General features: G+C 35.1%; 1 protein-coding gene across 1 annotated transcript; it reads right to left on the reverse strand.

The window, feature by feature from the left end:
• Positions 1-625: 625 nt before the first annotated feature.
• On the reverse strand, positions 626-9,750 carry LOC122067653 (ferric reduction oxidase 7, chloroplastic-like). Its single transcript, XM_042631497.1, has 9 exons — positions 9,040-9,750; positions 8,832-8,940; positions 8,543-8,737; positions 7,580-7,814; positions 5,366-5,693; positions 5,036-5,285; positions 3,959-4,211; positions 3,417-3,855; positions 626-1,184 (listed from the first exon to the last, which is right to left on the reverse strand). The coding sequence occupies exons 1-9, from the start codon at positions 9,263-9,265 to the stop codon at positions 1,015-1,017; spliced, it is 2,205 nt and encodes a 734-aa protein (XP_042487431.1). The 5' UTR covers positions 9,266-9,750; the 3' UTR covers positions 626-1,014.
• Between the last annotated feature and the right edge of the window lie 17,598 nt (positions 9,751-27,348).

Raw genomic sequence — 27,348 nt, forward strand, 5'->3', positions numbered from 1 at the left:
TCAATCTAATCCAACACATTTCCACTTCACCTTTCTTAATACATAACATTTACCTATCGACCCCACCACAAAACCAATCCCCCAACCACCCCACCCCACCCCCAAAAAAAAGAAAAAGAAAAGAAAAGAAAAAAAAGCTACACACCCCCTTTTTTATTCATTGCCATATTGGTTAATGGGCTTCACTAAACCAAGTTGTAATGGACCATAAAAGTATTAATGGGTTTTAGTGTGACTTGGTTTTTAATGGGTTTATTTAAACTGACTTTGTTACTGGGCTCTTGACCATGTAATGTTTTCTATTGAATTCACCACTAAAGCCCAAATTGAAGGTTGCCACATTATAGTCTGCAGCCTCAAGTATGGGTTTAACCTTTTATCAGCACCATTGTAAGGCCTGGGAGATGCACATGTAAACAGCCTTTTTTTTTTTGGTGGAACACATGTATACAGCCTTACCCCCTGCAAGATTGTATCATATTACTTTTGCCTCTGATGCGATACTTTCTTGATCATTGCTCCACCTGAAAAATTCACACATTAGTTTGATATTATACTTTGTGGCAAATTGTTCCACATGAAAGATAGCATATTAGCTTGATCAGTAGTACATAGGTACCTGTTGTTACTATAGATGATGTTTATATATTTATTAACTTTTTTGGTGCAAGGTACAAGGGCCACTATGGCCATACAAGAGTACAACATCCACTGAGGGATAGACAAAGGCCCAGTAGATCTCCTTGTTCAAACTACAACTACTACTATTACTAATTACTATATAGAAGGATGGAGTATAAGGGGATTCGAACACCTGCGCCAAAGTGCAGGCGCCGATGTGTGTATACCTTACGATGATTACTTTTCCTTTACATTACATACATATCTTTTTTCCTTTGTACATATGACATGCCTATCATAAGTCTTAAGTTCATATTGTTCCAATGCCAAGTGAACATCAAAGGCATTTGAACTACTGAATACGTTATATATATATAAGAGATTTAATATTGGCTACAGATCAAAGCTGTGGCTGTTAAAGTGGAAGAGTGATTGATGGCGCCTTCCTCTTAGGTTCTGTGACCTGCACTCACTGGCAACACTTGCTTGAAGAGTTGGGGGACCGCATACAATGACACCAACATCGACATGACCCCAGCATTCAGAAACGGATTCAAAAATTTCTGAGAAGGAAATTGAAATGCAGGTTAGCCAATACATCCTCAGCTCAAGCACAAGCAAAGATAGACTTGAAGGGCTTCACTACAACATATGAACTGAATAGCCAAGCTCATATGTCTATGTATATAAGTATATTTATATTATAAGTAGCATTCAGTCACAGAAGTTCCATCCAACAAATTTTAGAAAAACAGTATTTGTAGTATGCATTCATAACAAAACAGCCTCTTCTCACCTATGTAATGATCAAAAGTCTATATTTAAGATAAAACTTAGACATTCAATTTGGGCCACTGTTTTGGATAAAAATGAAACCAACCCCACCATCATCTCTCATATTATATATATTCTTTCTTCATGCCATGCATCATCTAGATATATCTTCTTACTATGGCTTCCAAAAGATTGAGAAGATGGTTAAAGATTCATGTCACAAACAAAATACTTAGAAATAACAGCAATGAAGCTGATAAAATGAATTCTAATAAACTAGGACTTTGGTTAACATCATATTTCTAAGAACTAATTTTTTTTATATATAGGATTATTCCAATATGATTCAGTAATTTTATTGCCATGTTGTGTCTACAGTCCCATAGTTGACTTACAACATGCCTACAAAGCTCTGAACCAACAAATTTATCACATATTTTACCTCCGCAAACATGGATTCTTAATGTGTGTTCTTAAAATATAATGGATTTACAGAACCAACAGATCATGTACTTTGTGGGAACTACAAGCACAGATATATTCTGTAAAATTTCAGAAACACTTGAGGAAGTAGATGGCAAGTCTAACATGTACTGAATGAAGTTTATAAGAAACATCATTTGCAATTATCAGAAACATATATTTCGCCAAAACAGAAGGTACTTTAGGAACACTTATTATCCTATTCCAATGTATGAAACAAAATGAGTTGGTTTTCTAAAGTCATACTCAAGAATCACTTACAGAATAAAGTAAAACTACAAGGATAATTCAACTTGTAATTTTGAAAATTATAAATTTCTTTATCCTTTGGATGGAGCTCAAGTGGTTTGTGGGATAAATATAAGGCTGTTCTCTAGAATAAACCTTGGTTTATATAAGCATGCTTATGTGTATGATTTTGAATGTAGACTTGACTCAAATGGTTGGACTATTGTAATTGTTTTGAAGAAGTGGGAGAATGCTGAAATAGTTTGACTCAAATCTAGTGATTGATTATAATTATGGTATAGAATTTGACTTTGAAAAAACAAGTGGGAGATTCTTGGAGTTTTGCTCTATCACATCAAAAGATTTTTATTTAACCTAAATAACTTATTCTCTTCTTATCTGTGCTTTCTGGACTGTATTGTACTAGAGAGCTGCACAAAGAAGGGTCTAATGCTCAAAAGAGGCACCCAGAACCTAGACTTCATTATTTGTAGGCCATTACATGTCTTATCTCTGAGGAGACCTCTATTTTTCCTGTGCATCCCTTTTGCAAATTAGGCTAGGAAAAAATCATAACCCACGCGGGGTTGAAATGGATCCCTGCTGCATTTTTCCCCCTTTCTCAGAGTTGGAAAAAAAAACAGATTACAAGCCAAAGAAAGATATTATGGATACTTAATCCCAACAATCATCTGGTGCCTCCAGAAACCAAAAATTCTTGGGCCTTTATAGGTCACGTTGTGCTGATGCTTGTCAAGCCAAAGCATTTAACATTGGACAAGTTTCGTCCCATCCTGTGTGAACTACATCTCTGCTAAGCTTGCTTAGATAAGTATTTAACATTATTTCACTGTAGCAAATTGACCTAACTATTCAGACATGAATCTCTAACAATTCTACTCCTATAGTCCCCTCAAATTACAACATAAGAACCTGACTCCATCTGCATAATCAACTGATGTCCTAGACTCTACTAATTGTGCTTCTATTTGATCCCAAACATACAAAAGGAACAACAATTATCTAGCATCCTTAAGGGCCTTAAATGCATTTCCCTCACCAAACTTCTTGTTCTGTTTGCAGTATTTTTATTGAGCTAGTGGCACTCCTATCCTTGATGTCACAAAACAAGCCAGTGGTTTCCCCTTCTTACCCTCCCAATTAAGAATGGTATGGTATCATTTATTGATGCAATACTAACACCACTTCATCTGACATTGCAGGATAGCCATAAAACATGGTTGCCAATGATAGTATGATCTTAACAAACACAGCCATTTGAACAGAAGTAAACATGTTCTGAGCATTACCTTTGAAGTCTGGTCGCTGGCCATACGAAGTGGTACTCAGACTAGCAAGTTTAGGTTCTTCCTGAGAAGAATCAGTATCCTTTATTAATGGCTCACTAGTCTGCTGGATGTCATTCTTTTCATCATCAATCATGTGATTATCGTGGCCCAAATTTATTTTCTCCCAAAGATTCCACAAGACAACAACCAGACCCCCAAATATGACTACACTTGCAATCATGGCCACCACAAGAAGAAGTCCTTTGAACCACCATGAAGTTATTTGAAAAGGCTTTATGTAATACAAGTCCAGCAAACCCATTAAGATGATAAAACCAATGGTGGACAAGATAACATATATTCCAGACCATTTTTTATTTCCTGTACCAACCAAGACAGACATGCTGCTTCCATTGACAATCTTGAAGGAGTTAATGCTCTTAGATTGTTTACCCTCTTCCTGCAATTAAAGAGTAGAAGCTAATAGATTATATTTATCGACATCACAAAATAAAATAATTTATAGACCACCTAATGAAGTAAATTAAACTCCTGTAACATACCAGTGGAGCCTCTGATTCTTGAGTAACATACTTTCGAATCTCAAGCTGCAGTTTATCTGTGAAAGGACTTGTTGACACAACATCAAGTGAAGAAAGGAGAGAGAGTTCCCTAGATTTTTTCACAGCCCATATAACTAAAACTTTTCTTGGCAGGCAAGGTTTCTTCTCCTTGATACGGTGGAGAATATCACTCAAGATAGCCAAGAATGGTGAGATACCAATGCCTCCTGCCACTAAAATAAGGTTTTCATACCTAATAAAAAGAAAGTGTCAGCCACATGATTTCACAAATAAAAACACAAGCAATGACCAGTTATCCATAATCAAGATGCACTCAATGTAAGAAAATATCTTCTGTTCCCTACTTCAACATGTTAAAAATGTTCAATACCTATGATGAAAACATTATGCCCTTAACATTTCACCATTAAAGAGCAATGGTAAGGTTGCTCCATAGTGACAAAGGGTTCGAGTCAGGAAACAGTCTCTCCACTCCTCGAAGCAGGGGTAAGGCTGCATACGTTATGACCCTCCCCAAACCCCACAGTGGTGGGATCCTTGTGCACTGAGTATACCCCTTTTCATTAGAGAGCAAAAAGAGAAAATGCAAAAGACAATACAAATTGACCAATTGTCATATGATTCAGTGAGTAGAAGGATGGCCCGAGTTACACCCCTACTTTTGCTGGGTTATCCAGGAAGAAACCCAATAAATAAATAAAAACAGTGTTATCTAGGCATAGCCATTTAAGTATTGTTTATCAATTCATGGTTCCTAGTATTAGAGTAGCTAAACCTCCAAATCTTAGGCCTGGCAAGACAGAAATCCTTAAAATCATAATATCTACATCATATACAGTTTATTATACCAATTTTCTCTACTTTGTTTTCAAGTTTAGTGTGAAACATGCAGATATGATTGAGCCATATATATCCAACATGGATCCCATGATCATGCCATGAACATGTGACTAATCATCCTGACATGGGAACCCAGGAGTACGAGAAGGGTCTGTGTGAGATAAACTGCCAGCATCTACCATGCATCTGAACATAATCTCAAGAGATGAAGCATACATTAGGTGATAGGGTGACTCATGCCCATAGGGGCCCTCAACAGAAGTTGTTAACCTTGGCCGTTCACCCTCCTGAATATCTAAAATATTATCTCTCAGCTTCTTTGTCCATTCCCCAAGAACCTTAATGAGAACTGAAACATGATAACTACCATCCAAAGGACTAGAGGAAACACTAAAAGGATGCCACTGCAGCAAAGATAATTCCCGCACTTGAAGGAAGACAAAACTGAGAGCGTTGTACCGCAAATCTACACTGTCAAAGGCAGAAATTAGAACATAAATAGTAAAATAATTAAGTATTGACTAGCATGAGGGAAGCTAATATTACTTCTTGGCTTTGAAATCACAAATTCCACTGTTCCACATGGAAGACATGTGGCTGAAACTACATCAACAGTCTTTCTTGATTGGCAGAATCTCAGAAAGCGATCAAGCAGGAAAAGAAAGATCCCTCCAGCAGCTATGCAGAAGATGAAGTCTCCAACATGCAAAGCTAAGAAGACGACAAACACAACATATAGTTGATGTGTATAGAAGAACAGTTCAAAAAACTGTTTCCTCACTGGAAATAGTGATGTCACCCACATCAATAAACCAGCTGCAAGGCTGATAACCCCAGGAAGAACAGCTATACCGATATTTATCCACTGCAACAACTGCATCAGGAACATAAATATGATATCTCTCTCCATAGGTACTTGGTCAACTTTGATGAATCATGTAAAGATACAATTGGCATTGTTAATGTCATGGCATCATAAAGGAACCTGCCTCCCCACAACCCTCCCCATAAAGCTATACATAGAAAGTGATGTCAAAGACGAGGCCAACTAAAGTGTGTCCGTAAGATTGAATTCACTCACCCAAAATACCAAATAACATAATGTCCCGAAAGTTATGTTCATCAGCAAAGATATGCCTTCGGATTGGCGTCATTTAGTTAAATTGTCATTGAAAGATTCTTTTTATGATTTTTCTTTTTTAACATTCCTTTTCCTTTAAATTTTTCTTTATGGTTATATTGTGCATCTTATATTGTATGTAACTGTGTCTATATCTCAAGCAAAATATTCCTCTTTAGTATCTTTTGAACCATATTCTTTATTACATAATATAAAATCAACTTCTTAGACCTTTGATCATATTCTTTTGAAAAAATAATAAATATATATATATATATAGTTTTTATAGTATATTTCCTTCCTACTTAACTTAATTTCATCAGAGGCAAGTCTAATAGTATTTAACTCAGGCATTTACTACTTCTCAAAAGTTCATTTCATTCAAGTCTATGTTCAAATTTTTTAACTCAATTCCTCAAGATCCTTCCCTTTTTTTATTTTTTCCATTCAAAATTTAACCTTGTTAAACCTCTTTTCCTAATTCTGTTGAATACTTCAAACTCTTCTATTCTTTCAATCTGAAATTTCTCATTTGATTTTTCCCTCTCTTTTAAAAATAGCTGATTTGACCTTCCATTTCAAGTTTTCTCTACACACTTGGTTTGAAATAGTTGTGTTTCATGCATCTCATTATATTTTAAATAATTTCACAATGACATCAATTTCACCTAGTTTCTTATTTCCGTTTTGCTCCAAGTCGTTAAACCTAAAATCAATAGATTTCTTTTGTCAAGCACAACATCAGGTAAACATTTTTGGTGAGAGAGAGAGAGATGGGTTTTGAAGACTTTCCTTGGTCAATAACCACCTTGAATCTATCCCTTGGTTTGTAGACCTTCTGTCTTAGATCATGGAAATCAGAATTTCCCCTGAAAACTAAATTTTGGTGGCTCACCTCATTCTATTCAACTGACAGTTGATCACTATAAAATCTAAATAATACACAAAGGTCCTAAGACCAGATTTTGCAACATGCCAGACCAATAGTCTGTTATCAAGAAACAATGTCACTATTCATTAAAAAAGGAACAGGTTAGCCCTAATTGGTCCTGCATCTTGATGTAAGGAGGAAACTTTTGAATCTAATAACCCTAATTCCTTCTTGGTATTCCACTTACTCCCTTTGTGTTTCTCCTTCCATGTATCTCATTTCGCTTCACTTCTAATCCACTGAATCCACCTAATAAATTAGTCATACTCATGGTTTGACTAACGACAAGTAAGGAAATTACTATCATTAGTTTTCGAGCTCTTGCTAACTGCATGGCTCACCAAGGAAGGGCTTCATGTGGCCACAATATCTGCCATATGGCAGTTCAGAGCTTTGGAGTATCCAGGTGTTGAGAGAGTGCATATGGAAAAATGAGAGATACTTGATTGAATTAGACCTTGAATACTCCATTAACTTAGACCATCTACTCTCTATCCAATGGTTAGAATAGCCGAATAGACACATCATTTGTCCACATGGAAAAATAAGAGAGGGTTGTGGAGGAAGCCCTTTCCACTTAGGCCGTGTGAAAGCCTCTTTACCTTTAGTTTTTTGTGCATGATATAACAGCATAACAATAAATAAAACTTAAATTAAAATGTGAATAATATTTTTGAGTATTGACATGAAATTCACAATAACAACTTACTTCATGCAAGAGGCGGCCCTGCATTGCCCATGCAATCACATAGCATGCTCCATGTAAAGTAAAGATCATCATCGTAAGATGCCCCAACCAGACATGATATTTTGTAGCATGCTCGAAAGGAATATCTATGAAGCGGAGAATAATAGACCCTCTTGCAATGGGTAGAAACAGGAATGCTAAGCAAAATAGCCCAATTGTACCAAAACGAAGCCCCGACATTTCCAACATCAATAAACTGGCACAGTAGAATTCTTAAAGATATTATGAAAATGAACTGAAGAATGGAAAAAACACAAGACAGAAGCCATACCAGAAAAAGAAAGAGAAAAAGATCTCTACAAGCATGTAAATCAGCTTCATTTGGGGATAAAGTACAACCTATGCAAATACTAGAAGCATATCCACCAAAAGATGGGTAGAAAACAAGATTACAGTAATTACCACAGAAAAAAATTTATATAACAAGTTGGATGAAGCACTGCGCCTAGTTCTTATTTACTTCTTTTTGGTTGAAAGCTCCTCGTTGTCCAAGTTATATATATATATATATATAGATATATAGATATATAGATATATATATATATATATATTTCTTTGGAAATATGAGAATAGAAAAATGTTCAAAGCTTTAGCTCATCGATGGTACAAAGAGAAGGCTTACTAGAGATGTACAAAGAGAAGCTTTTCTATTTGGTGACAGACTGTTACTATATAAGGTGCCACTCTTCCTTTGGGTTACTAGAGGATTAAGATTAATGATGTCAAATCAGAAAGCACCATTAGCCAAATCTATATGGTGATGACTGTGATATGGTCTATATAACTAAGCACAAATTTGGACAACAATCCTTTAATCTGGAACAAGTGACAATCTGAGACCATCATCAAGAAAATATTTTTCACTGAATCTAAATCAAACAAACTCAAATTATCCAGTATAACAAAACAATTATTGTAGTATACCTTCTCTCTTTGGAAGGAAAATCAAACTTAGATAGCGCATTGAAGTTCTGTATGGTGTAAGCAGAAGTAGCCCAGAGAACATATGCTACAACCAGGATAATTCCAATAAATTCAGCAGCAGAAACAACCCCGAATGGTCCATGCACAAGGACGGGAAATGTCCATAAGCGAAACCTAGGAGATGTAGTCTTCTTCCTGCAGATGAAGTGAATGAGAAAGGTCACATGGATTTAAGAAATAATTATGACAAGAATTCAACAAAACAGGATTTCAAAACAGGATTTCATACCGATTATTGACATATTCTTCGTGTTCCTCTTCCCCAGAAGCAATTAGATACACATATGACAATAATGCAATAAGAAGAATTGGGCCACTGAATAACATAAATAAACTTCCTGTAGTTTGAAAAAAAATAACAATTTAAACATTACATCTCCACATATTCACTAGAAATGAAACATGAATAGAATTGAGAAAAGAATGTCACAGCTAACCTGAAATTCCAAATATGGTTCCATCAGTGGCCAGAATCCATTTATCGTAGATTTTCTGCATGAATTCAGCTGGGTAGAGAAAGATAAGCACAACCCAGGCAACAAAGATCACCAACATAATAAATTTGAGTACCCATTTAACCAGAGACACCAAGAAAGGTGTCTTAAAACCAGGCTTGACATCTTCCCTTGAAAGAAGGGGGTCGAGAACTGACTGTTCCCTCATGGGTAAGAATAAGGAGAAGAAATGGTTCAAACTGAAATCAACAATTGAGCATTCCTTATCCCCTTAATCTTCTTCAAGAACACACAATACAGTCTGGTTGATTTATGCCATGGCAGCCCAATAAATATAGTGTAAGTGTGAGCTATGTACAAAAAAGGGGAATTCGTCGAACCCACAACATTTCCATGGCCACATATATTTAATGAGAATTTAAGAATGAAAAACAGAAGAATTCGGTTGAACAAAACAGAAAAAATCTGAACTGTTTCCTTGTTTTTTGATCTTTGATGCACCAGGGTAATATCAACTTGATTATCAGAAAGTGAACACCCAGCACACCCCTCCAACCCTACTATGGAATCACTATGGAATCCATGAGTAAGTCAAAAAAGATAAAGAACCTGAGAGGGAAAGAAAGACGTCTTTGTGAATTTCCATCACTCATTTCTCAAAGCATCTTTCTGTGACGATCAAGAAAGGAGAACCACACAGGCAACATCCCACTCATCTCACATACCATGTCAAGTTATCAACAATTTTTTATTTTTACTTTTTTCAGTGGGGAAAGATTCAAAAAAAAAATAAAATGAAGGGGAAGTGTTTCCTAACGGTTCTTCCATGTGCCCGAGGGCCAATAAGAGTACATAAGAAAGCATCATCCATGAAGATATTCTACTTCATTTCATGGGGTGGGAAAAGGGTTATCTTGTTCCGTTTCTACTGTTTTTTATGTTTTCTTGTTCTCAGAAATGAAGAAATAGTCCAAAAAATGTTTAATAAAGTTGTTCCGTTTCACCTATTTCTAAAAACATAAATCAAAATTTATGTCTTTTTATAATTCTAGAAACGACTTTGACGAAACAAGTCGACAAATAAATGACTTGTTTCGTCGTTTCTAAAAACGAATTTGAGAGAAAAAAAAAAGGTTGTTGTGCTCGATAAATCTCTTAACTATTTAAACATAAAAAGAGGCAACCAAACCCTTTCTCCCTTTTGGGCATCTGATGATACTATTGGGTTTTTTATGACATTATGTATGTAAAAAAATGTTTCGAGAAACAGGTTTATCAAACACCAAAAAATCTGTTTTTATTTCCAGAAACATGAAAAATCGTTTATGTTGTTTCTAAACACAGAAACAACATAAACGTTATCAAAAGGTGCCTTATAACAGAAAGTATTTTGGTGTAGGCAACACCAATACACGAGACTAATAGGAGGATATACAAAAGCATCTTTAGCACACGGGGTGGAGGGGTGGCATGGCCGCCTTTTTGCATTCACTAATGTCTGAGCTTTGACAACACTACTGGTAAGGTTCTTTCTCCCTTTAAAATATATATATATATATATATTTTGATATTAGTGCAAGCAACCTCTTACATTTTATTGTAGGCAACCTTGATTCTTAACTATAAATTCTTTTTTTTTTTTCTAATATGATAAATAATAGTTTAATTAATGACATGGACACCAAAGGACTAATATGGGAGAAAGAACTTTATCAATTTGGTGTAGAAAACACCGAGACATAGCCCCTGAAAAAATAAGGGCAAGGGCGTTTTTTCATAGCCCCCTGTTTTCAAGGGTTGTGTTTGGACACTCCTTCAAGGGTTGTGTTTGGATGTTCCCTACGCTAGCCCGACAAAGTTCTTTTTTCCAAATAATAGATAGGGTAAGAGCAAGGATTAAAGTATCGGTATCGGTTGCCGTATCGATCAACTAAAATTAAGATATGATAAAGATATGCACATAAATGGATACAAAACACTTTTTTATACACTTTTGCATAAAAATTAGTTAGAAAAAAAGCTATATATAACATGTATTATACATAAGCAGCAAACTGAGAGTATCGCAATAAGAATCCAAGGTTTGTAGTTATCCCATAAATGTAAAATCCTTGTTCTAAACCTTGATTTCCACTTTAATTAGAGAGAAAAATGGTTGGCAGTAACTTTAGAACAAAAACACCTCAAAAAATTATGTTTTTCTAAAAAATTACCATCTTGGCTATTTTATGACCGTATCGGTGTGTATCGATCGATACACACCAATATACACCGATATATATCGATACATATCGATAAGTATCGAAACATACATTTCACTTCGATTTTGAATTTTCCATTGAGTATCAATACGTATCAGTGTGTATCATATAGTATAGGTGGTGTATCGTTATGTATCGGTATGTATCGTAAGATACGTAATGATTCAAAAGGGTTTGAAAATTTTCACGTATCGTATCGATCTGCATCATATCGGTAAGGGCCGATATGTATCCATGGTACTATACAGACTGATACTTTAAACCCTGGGTAAGAGAATGTTGCCTACCTATGTGGCTAATGTACCAGTGTGAAGGTCAATGGGAGGCCCCACGGAGGCATCTTAAATGCATAGGGGGCAGCATTGTCTTTTTTCCCCACCTATGTCTAGGCGTAGAGGGTGCAGGCAAGCAATGTTCTTTTTTGCTTAATAAATAATCATAATGTGTGATGGTGTAGAGTATGCTTAGGCCCGAAGAGTTTTTTTCTAAATATAAAATGGGGGGGAGTGGGGGAAAGAAGAACGCTATCTAGTTGTGCGCCCGTACACCCAAACATAAGGGTGGTGAAAATACTACCTTATCCCACTGGTTTGATGCTTATGCGCTTCCCCTAATTGGTTCCTGCACTAGCGCAATACCATGCAACAAGTAGCAAATCCCTAGCCCATAAAAAAAATTCCAAACAAGGGGAGAAAAACAATGTTCATTAACTTAACAAAATACAGGTACCAATTCCCACACCTCAACACCCATCTTTTAATTTACCTAACTTTGATTTTACAATTTTAATATGTGCATCTGTTTTAAATTCAGTCTTAACTTATGTGGTTGGGCAAGTAATTTAATTTATAAAGGAAAATGTATCTCATTCACTATCGATTATTTGATGACAAGGAATATCTTCGAAGCAACTACTAGGGGGTTCCTCGGAATTCAACAAGTGCAAGTGTGGGCTGGAGTATTAAGGAAGTATGGACAAGTTCTGAAGATTTACATAGCTTTTTTTCTGTTTTTAATTGAAGACACACTTCATGGCCTTGGAGTGAACTTCTCCTCCTCTTAGTGTTTATATTACTCTCCCCTCTCTTTCCTTTTGGCTCAGTCCAACAATGAAGTGGTTTTTTTTTTAGCCTATCTTAAGGCTGTGAATTTGTAATCGAAATTGTTTATCAAAATCGAATCGATCCATTTACACCGAAACCACAAAATCGTTTAGTAAATGGTGCGGTTATGGTTTCAAGTTTCAGGCCGATTAACTAAACTGATCGGGTCGATTTTAACCGCAAAACCCGTTGGTTTCAAACCGAATTGAAACCATTTAAACCGAACCATTTAAAACCGTTTAAACCTATTCGATTAATCCGTATAACAATTAACAATTAAATTAAGTGCCCATCCTTTTGTATGATTTATTACAATTCAATTCAAGTTTAGGCTTTAGATCATGAACTTGTAATCCATATATGTTATTATGTTATTATGTTATCATAGATGGGGTGTTTTGGCTGAACCACCTGTCATTTTTATATTTTATGTTGTAGAAGGCTGAATTTAGATGTTGTATGATATTAGTTCTAAATGGTTGAGAATGGCCATGCAAAGAAATAACACTACATTATCAAATTAAGACATACCATCGTTAATATAGAATCTCTTATTTGTGGTTGCCAATTATTTTTTGATAAACTTATGATCTTCAATTTAGAGATGGTTGCAAGTTATAACAAACCGATTGTGAACAATTTTACAAACCTTATGGAATAAACCTAAACCGAAACCGAAACAGTTTAAAACCGTGAAACCGACACCGTTTAAAAACCGTGTAAACTAAAACTGTTTACTAAACGGTCACGGTTTCAGAAACTGGAACCGTTTAGTAAATGGTGCGGTTATGGTTTTAGTCAAATAAATGTGAACCAAATCGATCCGCATCATTTAAACCGAAACCAAACCGATTAACACCCTTAGCCTATCTTAGTGTAAAGGGCTATGATTAAAATCTATTTTTAAACAAATAGAAATTTGACAACTATGTTCTTACTTAATTATTGTAATTTGTTCACTCTCTATTAAAATAAACCTTAAGGGTCTTTATCAAAAAAGGAAAAAAATAAAATAAAAATCATAAGTAGATTGACATCAATGTACCCGAGCCCCAAACCCCCTCTCTCATTTTTTTTTGGTAAGACCCCCACTATCAACCACCATATGTTTGGGTGCTTGAGATATATATATATATATATTAGGCCCCGTTTGGATTATGGGAATGAGTGGGTAGGGATGCAACTAGGTCATATTGGGTCGGATTTATTTAAACACCTAGTTCAACCTGAGGTCCCTTTAACTCATCCAAAGTCCAATATTACCAAACTCAACCTGACCAACCCAACTTGACCCTGAATGACCTTGATTGGGTCAGTTTGGCTCTCACGAACCTTGGCAGCCCCTTATTTTTGTCATTCAAGTCTACACCAGGCGACAGGCCCTATGGTTTTTTTTATTATATGTATGATATTAATTTGTATAATTACATAATATGGGGAAAAAAATAACCCTGTCAATCTGGTGTAGGCAACACCGATGCCTAGGGCCAATGGTAAGATGCAAGGGAGCATCTTCGATGCTTAGAACAGGGGATAGCATAGTCTTTTCACGTCCACCTATGTCTAGACATAGGCAACATTAGACAGATAGAGTTTTTTCCTTCCATTTAATATATATTTATATATACATGGCCAAGCCATACCGGACTGAACCCTTGGCCACATCGGAAGCCTAGCCCTACCCCTTGGCAACCCACATTATAAAAAGCCCAGGCTAAGACCTATCGGGCTCAGGCCAAACTTGCAACCATATTGGTGGGTTAATGAGAGAGAGAGATGATGGAGAGGAGAGAGATCAGGGTAGGTTGAGTGGGTGGGAGGAACGAAGAAGTCGAGAGAGAGAGAGAGAGAGATATGCAGAAACCCTATCCCTAGTGGTCGTTGCTTTCATCCCGTGTCGCTGTTACGAGTCCGATCGACCACCGTTGCAACTAAGGGCCCGTTTGACAACGATTCTACCGTTTCTGTTTCAAGAAACAACAGAAACATAAATTTCTGTTTCTAGAAACAGAAACAGAATTGAAGGTGTTAGATAAGTTATGTTTCTGGAAGTCGATAGTAACTAGAGAAAGAATGGCCACGAGTCGTTTCTAGAAATAGGCGAAACAAGTTCTATTTGTTTTGCCTGGGTCGTTTCTTGAACCATAAATAGGTAAAAATTTCTATTTCTATTTCTGACAATAAGTGAAAAGGAAACAGTTTTATCAAACACTTTTTGTTCCGTTTTTGCCGTTTCTGAACACAGAAACGCGTTTCTTGAAACATTATCAAATGGGCCTTAAGTTCCACCCATCATTGATAGCTTCACTATCGTTTCTTGAGAAGATGACAGGGAATAAAAGACGTCATTGTGAATATCCATCACTCATAATTCTCGAAGCATCTTTCAATAACCATCAAGAAAGGATAGCCTCATCCACATACCATATCCCCATGAATATCTATTTTTTATGGTAAAAACATGAAATATATACATATAACTATGAAGGAGAAGGGGGCTCAAGCCTTTGAGCTACCCTATGCCATCACACTGATAATATATTTATTTATTTAGAAAAGGGAAGAAAAATAATAAATAATCACAATGTATGAAGGCATGGAGTACGTTTTAGGCTTAGGCTGGGGTTAGTAGTCATCCAGAAAAACATTTATGACGTTTTTTCGCTCTATGGGAACAAAAAAATCATTTGATGTTAACTTGATGTTTTTCATTTATTTATTTTTTTTAAACAAAAAGGGGAAAAAAAAAACACTAGAAATGCAAAATGATAGAACGACAAAACCTTGTTCTGTTATTTCCGTTTCTTTCCAAAAAAAAAAAAAAAAGTGAAAACTAGGGTAATCATTCTTGAAACAGTTTCACTAAGTTCCAAAATGGCATTTTGGCACAGAAATTGAAAATTTTGTTTTTGACACGAAACGTCGTTTCCGAAATTGAATAACTACTAAACGCAGCCTTAGAGAGCTTTTCCCAAATAAATAAAACAGGGGAAAAAATGCTTCTTAATTGTGTACTTGTGTACCCCTACGCCTAGACAAAAACAATGGCGAAAAGATTACCACGCCCTATTGGTTTGATGCCTATGCACCATATCTGGTTGGTCTCTACACTAGCACAATAGTCACTCAGCTAGGTAGCAATCACTAGCCCATAAAAAATTAAAAAATTAAAAAATTAAAAAAATAAAAAAAAATACAAAGAAGGAAAAAAATTATTATGATTAATAATGCTCATTAATACTTAAGAATCTTTATAAAAGCAACAATTTTGCAGTCTAAGCATTTTCTTTTGTTTCTCTGTGTCATCTTGTGTTGGCGCATAAAAATCCTTGTAGTAAAACAATTTATCCAATGTATTCCTCCATTATTTGCACATGATTACAAAAATCAAGTTCTGATAACATAACAGATTAATAAATATATGATAAAAGCAACAACAACAAAATATGTTCAAAATAACACTAAGAATTAAGAGAAACAAAACTAGTTCAAATAAAATTTTCATTATAAGATTATTGAGATTATAATAGAGTCAAAGTAGAAATTAATAAGAATTAAGAGAAATAACTCATAAATAACAAAAATAATAATAATAATAAATAAATAAATAAATAAATTCACAAAAACATAATACTTTTGTAGAAACGTAACCCTAAAACGATGCAGAAGATAATGGAAAAACAAAACAAACAATGCACACAGATTTTACGAGGTTCGACAAGGTTGCCTACGTCCCCGGTGAGATGAGATCCTGCTTCACTATCAATGGAAAATAGGGTTATAGCGCTCTTCCTCACACCTCTCCGTATTGCTTGCAATACAGAGAAAGAAACCATCGCTACAAATATATAGCGAAAAAACCCTAATCCGGATTAAACTACAATTACTCTCAAATAAAAAATTCGAGCAGGGGCTGCGCCCCCCTACACCCCCTGCTATACAGGGGGGCCTCCTGTTCCCCTTGCAACCCCCACGGCCTACTAACTGGTTAGCGAGATCGTCATCTTACTTATCTAGATGTTGCATCAGTATTTCTTAGATTAAACTGTGACGAAATACAAAACATCATACACCAACAACTTTCACATAATATGACAAATATAAGATAAACTGTCGTCCTTCATGGAGTGAAAAGAACTATACAACACCTCATCCTATTTACAAGGGAAAAAGAGAATACTATGCAAAATAATTGACGTGCACTTAAAAGACACCACATAAGAAAAGAGGATGTGGGTCTGTCTTCATTGACATTATTAAAATAACATGTGAGCCCCACTCATTAATGTGACAAATGTCTCTCTCACCACTCGTCTTTTTTTCATTCATGTAGAACATAAGAAGGGACTGAGGATCTTTTCCAGAACCCTCGGGCAAGGGAGGGACCAGTGAGGGTTCTCTCTCATGATTTCTCTTTCTTGCTTTTTCTCTTTTGTTTTGTATGTTTCTCTCCTCACTAATCTCTCTTCAACACCCTTAGGTTGGAAGGGATCCAAATTGATGAATGTGGGTCCCTTTTTATTGGAATTATTAAAATAACATGCAAGTCACTGTCATTGATGTGAGTAGGAATCTTTTTCACATTTTTAGACAAAAAAAAATCAACCTTTTTCATTAAAAAAAATTTGCATGATTATTCACCATTGAGTTTTCTTCTAAAAAATTACCAACAAAATTTTTAATTAACAAAAATATCTAAAATTAAATTTTTCTTTACAAAACTATTCACCTAAAATTTAAATTAACAAAAATACCTAAAATTGAGTTTGAATTTTGTAAAATTACCCGCTCAAAATTTCAATTATAAAAAATACCTGATTATATGTGGAAGATGAAGAGTCACTATTTTAGATAGTTTTGTAAACCCAAACCTAATTTTGAATATTTTTATTAATTTAAACATTGGGCAGATAATTTTATAAAATCAAACCTAATTTTAGATATTTTCATTAAGTTGAACTTTGAGTGGATTGTTTTGTAAAGAGAAATCAAAAAATAGGTAATCATGTAATTTTCCTTCTCCATTCCCCTTCCTAAATAAAAAGAAAAATGAATGTTCAATAATGCTTAAAAATCTTGAATAGCTTAACCCACTCGAGCCCTTATCTATTTTTCACATGTTTGGAACCTTGCAAAATATATGGGTTATGTCTCTATAGATTCATACTTTTAATCATAACCATTGAAAAAAAATATCAATTGTTATTTGTCAAATCTCTATAAAATAAAAATAAAAAAGAATTATTTTATCAGAATTTTGTTAAAGAATTTTGAGAAAAAAATTCCCACAATGACACAGGAGCGGAATTCCATTCCATGGCCTCTTCTCACATAATAAGCACAAGGCCCACACTAAAACTCTCTCTCCTCAAACCAAAAATAGGCTCTTATTGTATGAATCTGCCTCCCATCTAAGGGTGTATATCGGTCGGTTTGGTTTTGATCAGGTTGAATTGATTTTGATCTACAAATACATGAACCCAAAACCAAATGTAAACGAAGTTTTGGTTCAGTTTCTTATCGATTTTTTGTAATAGAGTTTGTTTCACATGTATACACAAGGAAATCAATGGGGAAATTTTGGTTTTTTTTAGGTTTTGGTTTTTGATTAAGATATTGTATGTCCGATCTCAAAATTTCATTGCGTTTAATTCGTTTTTCGATTTTAATTGGTGCATTTGGTTGGTCCAATTTGATTCGGTTTCTATCAATTACGTAAAACCCAAAACTAAAACGATAAGGGTTCAAATAAGTTTGATCTAGACTGAACCTATCGATTTCAATCGATTCAATTGATTTGGATTGAACTTTGGACATCTTTACTCCTACCCTCCCATTGGTGTGGTTTCTCACTCTGACATCACGAAGAATTTCTGCCTTAAAATTATAAACTATCCGAAACCTTATCAAAGCATGAGAGCTACTTGTTCCAACTTGACAAACTTCCATGGCTAGAAAGTGAGCAAGTTTATTATCTATAGACATCTAAGTACGGGTCAATTAGGTATTGATACAGATCTCAAAATCGTATCAAATTACTATATCAAAATTATACTGAATTTTTCTGAATGACCAAATGGGTTTTCTTGCTACGATATGGTACAATATTGGTATTTAAGACAAAACCATTCGTTATGTATTGAATCGTACCGAATTATCAAAACCGCAATGAATATTGAAACTAAACCAAATACTTATCGAAATATTGAAAACATATCAAATGTGGTACTAAAGTATTTAATTAGAGACTCTCTACACTTGAAAAAGAAAATATGACAAAAATATTATATCAAAACCTGAACATCATACCGAAATCGTATTCATCAAATCGTAAAACCTATATTTATCCCTAATAAAAACCATATTATACCAAATTTTCATGATATAATACAGTTTCGATATCAACTCTTAGTATACTATAGTAGACTGAAATAGTATCGAATACCATACCAATTGACACCCTTACCTCAAACCCACATCTTTTAACTCACAACTTAGAGGCACATGATTTAGATTTTCCTATGCTTGGCCTACTACTCATGTATCATTCTAATATGGACAAAAAGAAATATTCCATGTCCTATGTATCATTATGAATCAATATAACTACTTGGACATTGAATAGACCAAACAAGAGTGCTAGACAAAAGGAAATCAAATTTTCAGTTGAAGACAAATAGAACAAACTTTCACCAAACGAAAACAGACCAAATGAATCCACTAATAAAAAGACCAAACTAGAGTCCTAGAAAAAGAAAAAGGAAGGCAAATTTCCAGTTAAAGCCAAAATACACCAAACGAGAGTCCTAGAAAAAAGGAAAGAATGTTCCCCTAAGGCTGAGTATCATTAGTTTGGTTGTCAATAAATAAGTTTTTAAAAATATATTTTAATTTGAGAAAAAAGATAGTCACATAAACTAATTATTGTATCAAAAAAAAAAAAAAAAGAAGAAGAAGAAGAAGAAGAGAATTTGAGATAATCATTGGCTTGTTATTTGAGAAAATTCTCAATCTTAGAGAGGACAACCACCCTAAGAAACATGTCGTCTCTCTCAACAACATCAGACAAATGTCACATATCAACAGTTATATGAGCAGAATTTTGATAGACCTCGGACTCCATGGTTCCCTAATTCCTACTCACATGTCAAACTAAAAAGAAAAAATTACAAAGTGATATTTCTACAGTGTATTTAGAATTTGACGTTTTCTTTTAATTGCCCTTTATTTTATCTCAAAGTTCTTTAACTTAAAAGTATAAAATGGTTTTCAAAAATAACTTGAAAGTGAATTATAATTATAACATTACCAGAAGCTATTATTGTCTTGCATATTTTTTTAGTGTATGTATATATATACACTAAAAATATATATATATATATATATGAAATGAAAATTTTACCTTTAAAAAAATATATGTTATATTAAAAAGGTAAATACTTAAGTTACAAGGCATTTGAAAATCCCCTTTTTTTGTTGCAACCTTGTATGAATCTACTAGGCATCTAGATCATTTAGTTTTCAAGATCATTGAGTTTTCAAGCTTCAAAACCATGTATTCCTCTCCTATAATTCACTACAAAACTTAACAAGAAATTTCCATGAATTTTAAAACCTAAACTTTAAACCTTAAGCAATGAACAAAGAACATAAAACTATGAAATCTTAACCTTAAAACATTAAAGATATATAAAATCATGTATTGGAATGGTTGAACCCTACTATTGGAGAATTTTGTTGGAAATTTCCATGAAACTTTAAAATCTAAAACCTTAACCCTAAAACCTTAAATTATGAACCTTCAATAAGAAATTTTGAACCCCTAATATTAAGGCATAAAATCTATACTAGCAACTTGGGATGTTGAACTTCTCAATTCCATAAATTTCATCTTTGGTGGTGTGGTTTTTTCCACCATTGTAGGTTCATAAAGTGTGGCCATATATAGACCTGCAAATGCAATTTTTAATCTCCACCAACCGTGGTTAAATCGACTATTGTATTTGGAAAATGGTCTTCAGTGTGCATATGCTCTTTTTTGCGACAAATTTTCAAAACCGTGGCCATTGTCCATATGTCTACATTAGGGAATTTCTCTACTGCCATAGTTGTAAATCACTGCAGTAAAATGTTGTATTTTAAATTTTTTTTTTAATTTTATAAAAATAAACCCTATAGTGGTTGTTTACTAAGTACCCTTAACGGTTTTTTTTTTTTTTTTTATGAAGAATTATTAACGTAACAAGGATTTGTTATTTATTCAAACATAACAAGACACCAATTGTCCTCTTAAAACTAAAGTTCGAAACATAATTGTCTATAAATTGATTAGGATAATTGAACAAAATCACATTCACAGACTGAAATAAAAAGAAAACAAAACAAAACAAAAAAAAAAAAGGAAAACCAAGACCTTTGACTAGATTATTCAATAAAGGACCAAAACGTCATTAACCTCAAACCATCTTCCCCAAAATCATCTATCTACACAACGTCTCTCACGTCTCCTAACGTTGTTTTTGATTTTGTAGGTTCAAGAGCTTTTGATCTCACCCTATTCTCCAGTGAGTTTCTTTCATCATTTCAGATTTAAGTTTTAAAAATTAAGATTTAAAACCGTTTAGGATGAAGAATGGGTTTACTTTAAGGTATAACATTTAGAAGAAGCGAAGAAAATTACCATCTCATCTCCAATCAAGCCAACTATGGGTGTCAAAAAAGCCCGGCCAGCCCGAACCCACCTTAACCCATCTTAAGCCAGCTAGTGCCTTGGCTGAAATGTTTAATACACAAGACGGGCTTTGGCTGGGATTTTGAAGCCAAAGGTCGGGCTAAACTGGGCCTGGCCTAAGGCATTGGTCTGAGTTTGACCAACCCAACCTGACCTATGCCCTTGCGCCAACGCCTGGCCAATGAAAGAGTATACAGGGGTATCAATTAGGGGGCACAATAGTCATTTCACACCCCTATGTCTGGGTGTAGGGCCACGCTCCTGAATAGAAATACACTTGTCAATAAAAATATATCATCACTGACACACCAAATTTATTATACTTTACAACCTACACCATCACACACCCATATTTTCTTTGGGGAAGTGTTTCTTAGGGTTAGAGTGCGGTTTCCCAAATAGATATTATTATATGTCAATCAAAACAGAAGTAGATGAAATTGGATTCGCTAATCATACAATCACCTAGGTGAGCAGCCAACACTAATCCCACTTCCTGTCATCACTTGGGTGAAGAGGGGTATATTTAGAAACAAAAAAGACAAGTGTTGGATACTCACCTATACAACCAGGTGATCACATGAGCAGCAGATCCATTCTCGAAGTAGATCAACCCATGCACCCAAAATATAAGACCAAGTATAGGAAACGGGAGAAGAGGGATGTAATTGATCACCTAGAGAAATACCCTCTCCTTCCATATGGACCTATAAGGAGATTATTCCTCTAGAACAGTAGTGGTTCAAGAACAGAAATGTACAAGTGCAGCTTCTTGTTAGATATACATCCACCAAGGAGACATGAAGCCTAGGAGAGGGCAATCATGGTCTAACCACAGTGTATAACAACCTTACCATGCATTTACCCATCACTCAGGTTTCTCACTGAGTACCAACTAGAGCCAGCCTCTCAGAGATTTATAATTGACAATTGAGATGTAGAGTTGTATGTTGCTCTATCAATGCAACCATGAAAAAAAAATGAAGCTTCAATGGAGATTGCTCCATAGCATTTTTTTAAGTCTTCACCATTTAGAAAAAAATAATAAAATAACAAAAAAAATATAGAAAAATAGAAAACATCCATCCAGTATAATTTTCAAAAATGTTTCCGAATTCAAAAAGGGAAGATAACACTACATGAAAGGTAAATATTCATATTAACACGAGACAAACTTGTGAAGCACTATTGGAATGAACAATGCAACAATTTTACTAGAATATAAACATACTCAACTCAACTCAATTCAACTTAATCTTATCCCAAATAAATAGAGTCTGACTTACTAGGATATAAGCATAAAAGTGTAAAATGCTTTTACAACTAAAGTAATTGAATCCTAATCACATCATTTAAATGTTAAAAATACTCCATAAACATGAAACCAAGGGCACACAATAGTTCTGGCAAAGTTATTTTCTTCTATAATGAAGCAAGAAAAAGAAATTCGTGAATTATAGAATGGCAGCCCACATCACAGAGAGATCTCCCAAAGGTTAAAACTGAAGCACCAACAAAATTGCCAAGTGGCAGAAGATGCCCAGAGGTTAAACCACTTACTCAAGTATTAAAAACATGAACTCAACCTACTTACTAACCAGTTGAGGGATGCAAAGCTACATGTGATTTCAGCCCAAAGTGAGCTGAGCAAGCATGTCAAAATTACAAAGATGATTTTTAAGTTTGCCTTTTTATATTCATTTCTCTTGTAAAATTTTCATAATTTTATAAAACTTTTGATCAAACAAGGAACCATTGGCCTTGACAACACCTGCCTAGTGCGATGGCGAGATTGTGGTGCCCATGCAGAAGGTTTCAAGTTTGAGTCTCTTGGTTGTTACTTTCTTCTGTCCCTATACCAGCAAGATGCATAACCATGGACAAACTCATTTTCTGAACACTCTATCCTACCTCAAAATCTGAAAGCATAGAACATGAGTAAACTAATTACGAAAATCCATTAGGAGGATGTATCTGTTACAAAGCTTCTAATTGAAAAGTATAGTCTTTATTCAAAGTTCACACAGTTTTGAGAAATTGAGACCTAAAGAGCTCCACAACTAGAACAAAAAAATTAAATTTGCTCATCTAACCCTACAATAATACATGGTAAACACTAGCAACTAATGCAAAAAACAACAATAATCCGATTATATAGCAACAATCCACGAAAAAAGAGGAATTTTCTCTGTAATGAAAAACAAAGAACCAAAGAAAGATTCTGTAATGGTGCTACCTACGTGGAAACTCCTTTCACGCACTATTGATGTTGCACATGGTTGAAGTAGTGGGCATGAAGGTTATATTTAAAAGAAGGTAGTAATATAAGATGTACAGTATCATGAACAAATCTCCTATTTTATCCCTAACTCTCTATTTCATTCGGACTCTCTATTTTCACTTTCTCCCACACTAGTTATATTTATGTAAGATCAAACACCAAGAAACACGAATAATAAAGAGACAATAGATTCATATGACACAGAGATTTAACGAGGTTCACACACCAGAGTGGTGTGCTACATCCTCGGGTTAAGAAGAAGATAATTCACTATGCAGAAGAGAAATTACACCCTAGCAGCGGTTAGGAAAAACTTGCCCTGAAACCCTAGCTCGAAAAACCCCAAAATACAATGACTTTCCCAACTCAATAAGCAACAATACATTATATATACTCCAAATCGCAGGTCAACCCTTCGGGTCGCGGTCGATCCGATCAAGCCCCCGCACCCTCATAAGAGATCAGTGATGGGCTCCGAGCTTGGACCCATTGGCCCAACCCCTCTGCTTCCATCACAGATCTAAAAAAATTCCCCATTTGGGTCGCCACCAAAATATGTCGGATCGGGTCAATCTTCAAAACGGGTCAAGAATTCGAGACAAACTTAACAATTTACCCTGTCACCATTCCTCGACCAAGCAAAGGGCACGGCTGAACCCAAATCACAACCAAGGACTACTATCAATACCAACCGCAAAATTGGTACACAATAGATTCAAGGGGAGAGCTCTACTCTACGACTAAGGCATCATTGAGGGCGATTAGATTTCAGTCTAGAAAAGAAATAGAGGAAGGAACTCGAAGGAAAGGGGCTTACCTGTTGCTTACGAAGGCAACAACTCATGCTCTCGGGAAGACGATGCTCTCGTGTTGATTTAGGGAACAAACGAGACAGAGGAAGAGATGGTTGCAAGAGTCTGTAATGAAATGACGGAAATGCCATTTTAAATGTCACTTAACAATATAAAATGAAATGTCTAAATTACCCATCTTGTTATGTTCTTCAAACTAACCCACCTTTGTTACATGAATAACAATCCTCTTTATTAATAGTGAGGGGTACCCAACTTTCAGCATTGCCCATAATCAGTGTGGGGCCGATCGTAGCATGTGTGGAAGCATCAATAGGGCCAAGCAGTCATTTCGTCCTCCTCTGTATCTAGACGTAGAGGCTACATTGTCTTTCATGCTTTTTTTTTCCTTTAATAATATGCCCAAGCGAGTATGCTCCCAACTTTCAATATCGAATCTCTCTTGCATGAATCGTGAGCAAGACTCCTTTTTCTGTCCAGTGGTTGAAGAGGTTCCTTTCTCTTATCAAGTAGGCCATGCCCGCCAAGCTAGCCAATCCTTAATCAAAGCAGGGAGCGTATACGACTTGTTTCTCGGTCAGTCAAAGCAAGACTTCCTTGCTTATAAGAGGAAGCACTAATCCTTCTTTGAAAAATGTTTTTTTTCTAATCAAATCAGTAGTTATGAAATATCTAAAAGGAATATACTATAGACTTGGGTTATGATATATTGTCGTATTGTCTATAATGAATATATTGTTTTGTGATTTATCAAATGGAAAAAAAAAAGAGATATTTGTTTTGTGGAGAGATTGATACGTAATATGTAGTACATCTAGGAGATTACACTTGCTTATGGTGGATAATAAGAGAGAGAGAAAGCAAAATGATTATTTTAGAAATCTTTGGGTCGACCACAATTAAAGAACGTGATATAGATATTGATGTCTCACGTATAATTAGAATGGAATGGATGAAATAGAGAGGTGTGATCAGAATATTATGTAACCAATGTATTTTTTTAACATTGAAAAATCTACGAGATTGTGATATGACTGAATATAATGTATGGGGTAGAATGTTGAACAGTTAAGAAGTGTCATATATATAAGATATGTGTAGCAAAGATGAAGTTGTTAAAATGGAAGTGTGTCAAAACTAAGAAGGATAAAATAGGAATGAACATACGTGAGTTGATTTGGGAGTTGTCTTAATCAATGATAAGCTCTAAGAAAGGCGTTTGATGAAGAGGTATGATTAAGTTCAACGAAGGCCTAAGGATACTCTAGTAAGGAGGAGTGATCTGATTCAAATTGATGATGATATAAGAACTAAGGGTAGGACTAAAATGACCATAGGGGATATTGTGAGGAATGACATGCACAGTCTAAGTCTTGTCCCAAGTATGATTGTAGATAGAGCCGTTTGGAGGGCAATGACCCATGTAATCAACCCCATTTAAATGAAATTTTCCTGATATTTATTTATTTTTATTTTTAATGAATCCATGCAGCCCATTGCATTAAATTGAGATAAGTTGAGTTTGGTAGTGTATGTATTAGTAAATACCACATTAAGAATATGACATTAAAATAATATATGGCACATTGGTGAAATCCCAATAGAATCATGCACCCTCCCGATTTAGTTTGGATTTGGATCAGTGCTAGAGAGGCTCTAATGAGGAGAGAGATGAACATAAATCAAGAGAGAGAAAGAAAAAAAAAAAAAAAGAAGAAAAAATGATACAAAACCCTCACTGATACCTCTCTGACACCCGGGATCTTAATCCATGTAGCTTCACCCATCATTGTAACATTATAATCTTAGGAGAGAAAGTCCATGGCCATTGGCCACACCCACATTGAGGATGGTGATGTGAGGGAGTGCTCACTCCTACGTTATGATGAGGATAGTTATGATTGAGACATACCCACATGACATGTAATGTGCACCCAAATGATGTGTGGGACACACCCACATGTTGTGGGTGCACTTTACTATCCATTCTCACAATCACTACCCTACGATTTAAGAGTAATTTGGATAGTGGAGTGTTTCAAAAAGGAAAACACTTTTCCCTCCGTTGATCTTGGTTATTAAATATCAATGGGATTTAATTGATGTCTACCTTGACCATTTTCAAGTTTAAAACCTTGCTCAAGATGATCTCTTGCTCTCATCCTTAGATATCTCTCTTTCACGAGGAAAAAACAAAAGAGCCTAAAGAGATTTGAGATGTTGATGGTGGTCATACTCCTGAGACTGTGTAACTATCAGTGGGATAAAAATGGACCAATGAAGGGCTAAGATCGAATGGAGACATTGCTTGTTGATTTAAAATTTAATTTAATTACACTCAACATGATCCGGAATTTCTCATCAAATTCTTATAGAACCACACTCACCACATGTTTCTACCCAAAAAAACACTCTCATCATGTACGAGAGATAAAGGATGTGGGTCTCTAAATCTCTCTAAATGAAAGTTTTTCATATTAAATACGAAAATACTGGAGTAGGATTCCATACGATGCTGTCTAACATAATGAGCAGTAGGGTTCACATTGAAACCCTCCACACCCAAACCAAATTGAACTTTGACACCCTAACTCCTACCCTTTCATTGGTGCAATTTGTCACTCTAACTCAATGGAAATATCAAACTTAAAATTATAAACCATCTTAAAACTTGCCAAATCGTGAGCTACTTTTTCCTACTTGAGAATTTCCATGGCTATAATGTGTGCAAGTTTATTTGCTATAAACCTCAAAACCATTTATCTCAACTCACAACCTAGAGCCATGGGATTTAGATTTTTCTTCACATGGACTATCACACATGCATCATTCTAACCTTTTTGCCTAAAGACAAGAAAGACCTAACCTTTTATGGTTAAGACAATATAGACCCAACAAGAGTACTAGAAAAAGGGAAGGAAATTTTCAATTAGTTAGTCTATTTGGTGGTATTGTCTAGGAGGAAAATGCTAAAGAGAGGTACTTAACTATTAAAAGATGAGCCTTGCGTTGTCTCACCCGCCCTTTTGTTTGGTTATTTTTGTTCCTAACCGTTCATTGCTTTGCTTGCTGTTGTCAGATAATCAATATGTTGACATAAAGA

The sequence above is a fragment of the Macadamia integrifolia genome, chromosome 2, assembly GCF_013358625.1.
Source record: "Macadamia integrifolia cultivar HAES 741 chromosome 2, SCU_Mint_v3, whole genome shotgun sequence".
Lineage (NCBI taxonomy): Eukaryota > Viridiplantae > Streptophyta > Magnoliopsida > Proteales > Proteaceae > Macadamia > Macadamia integrifolia.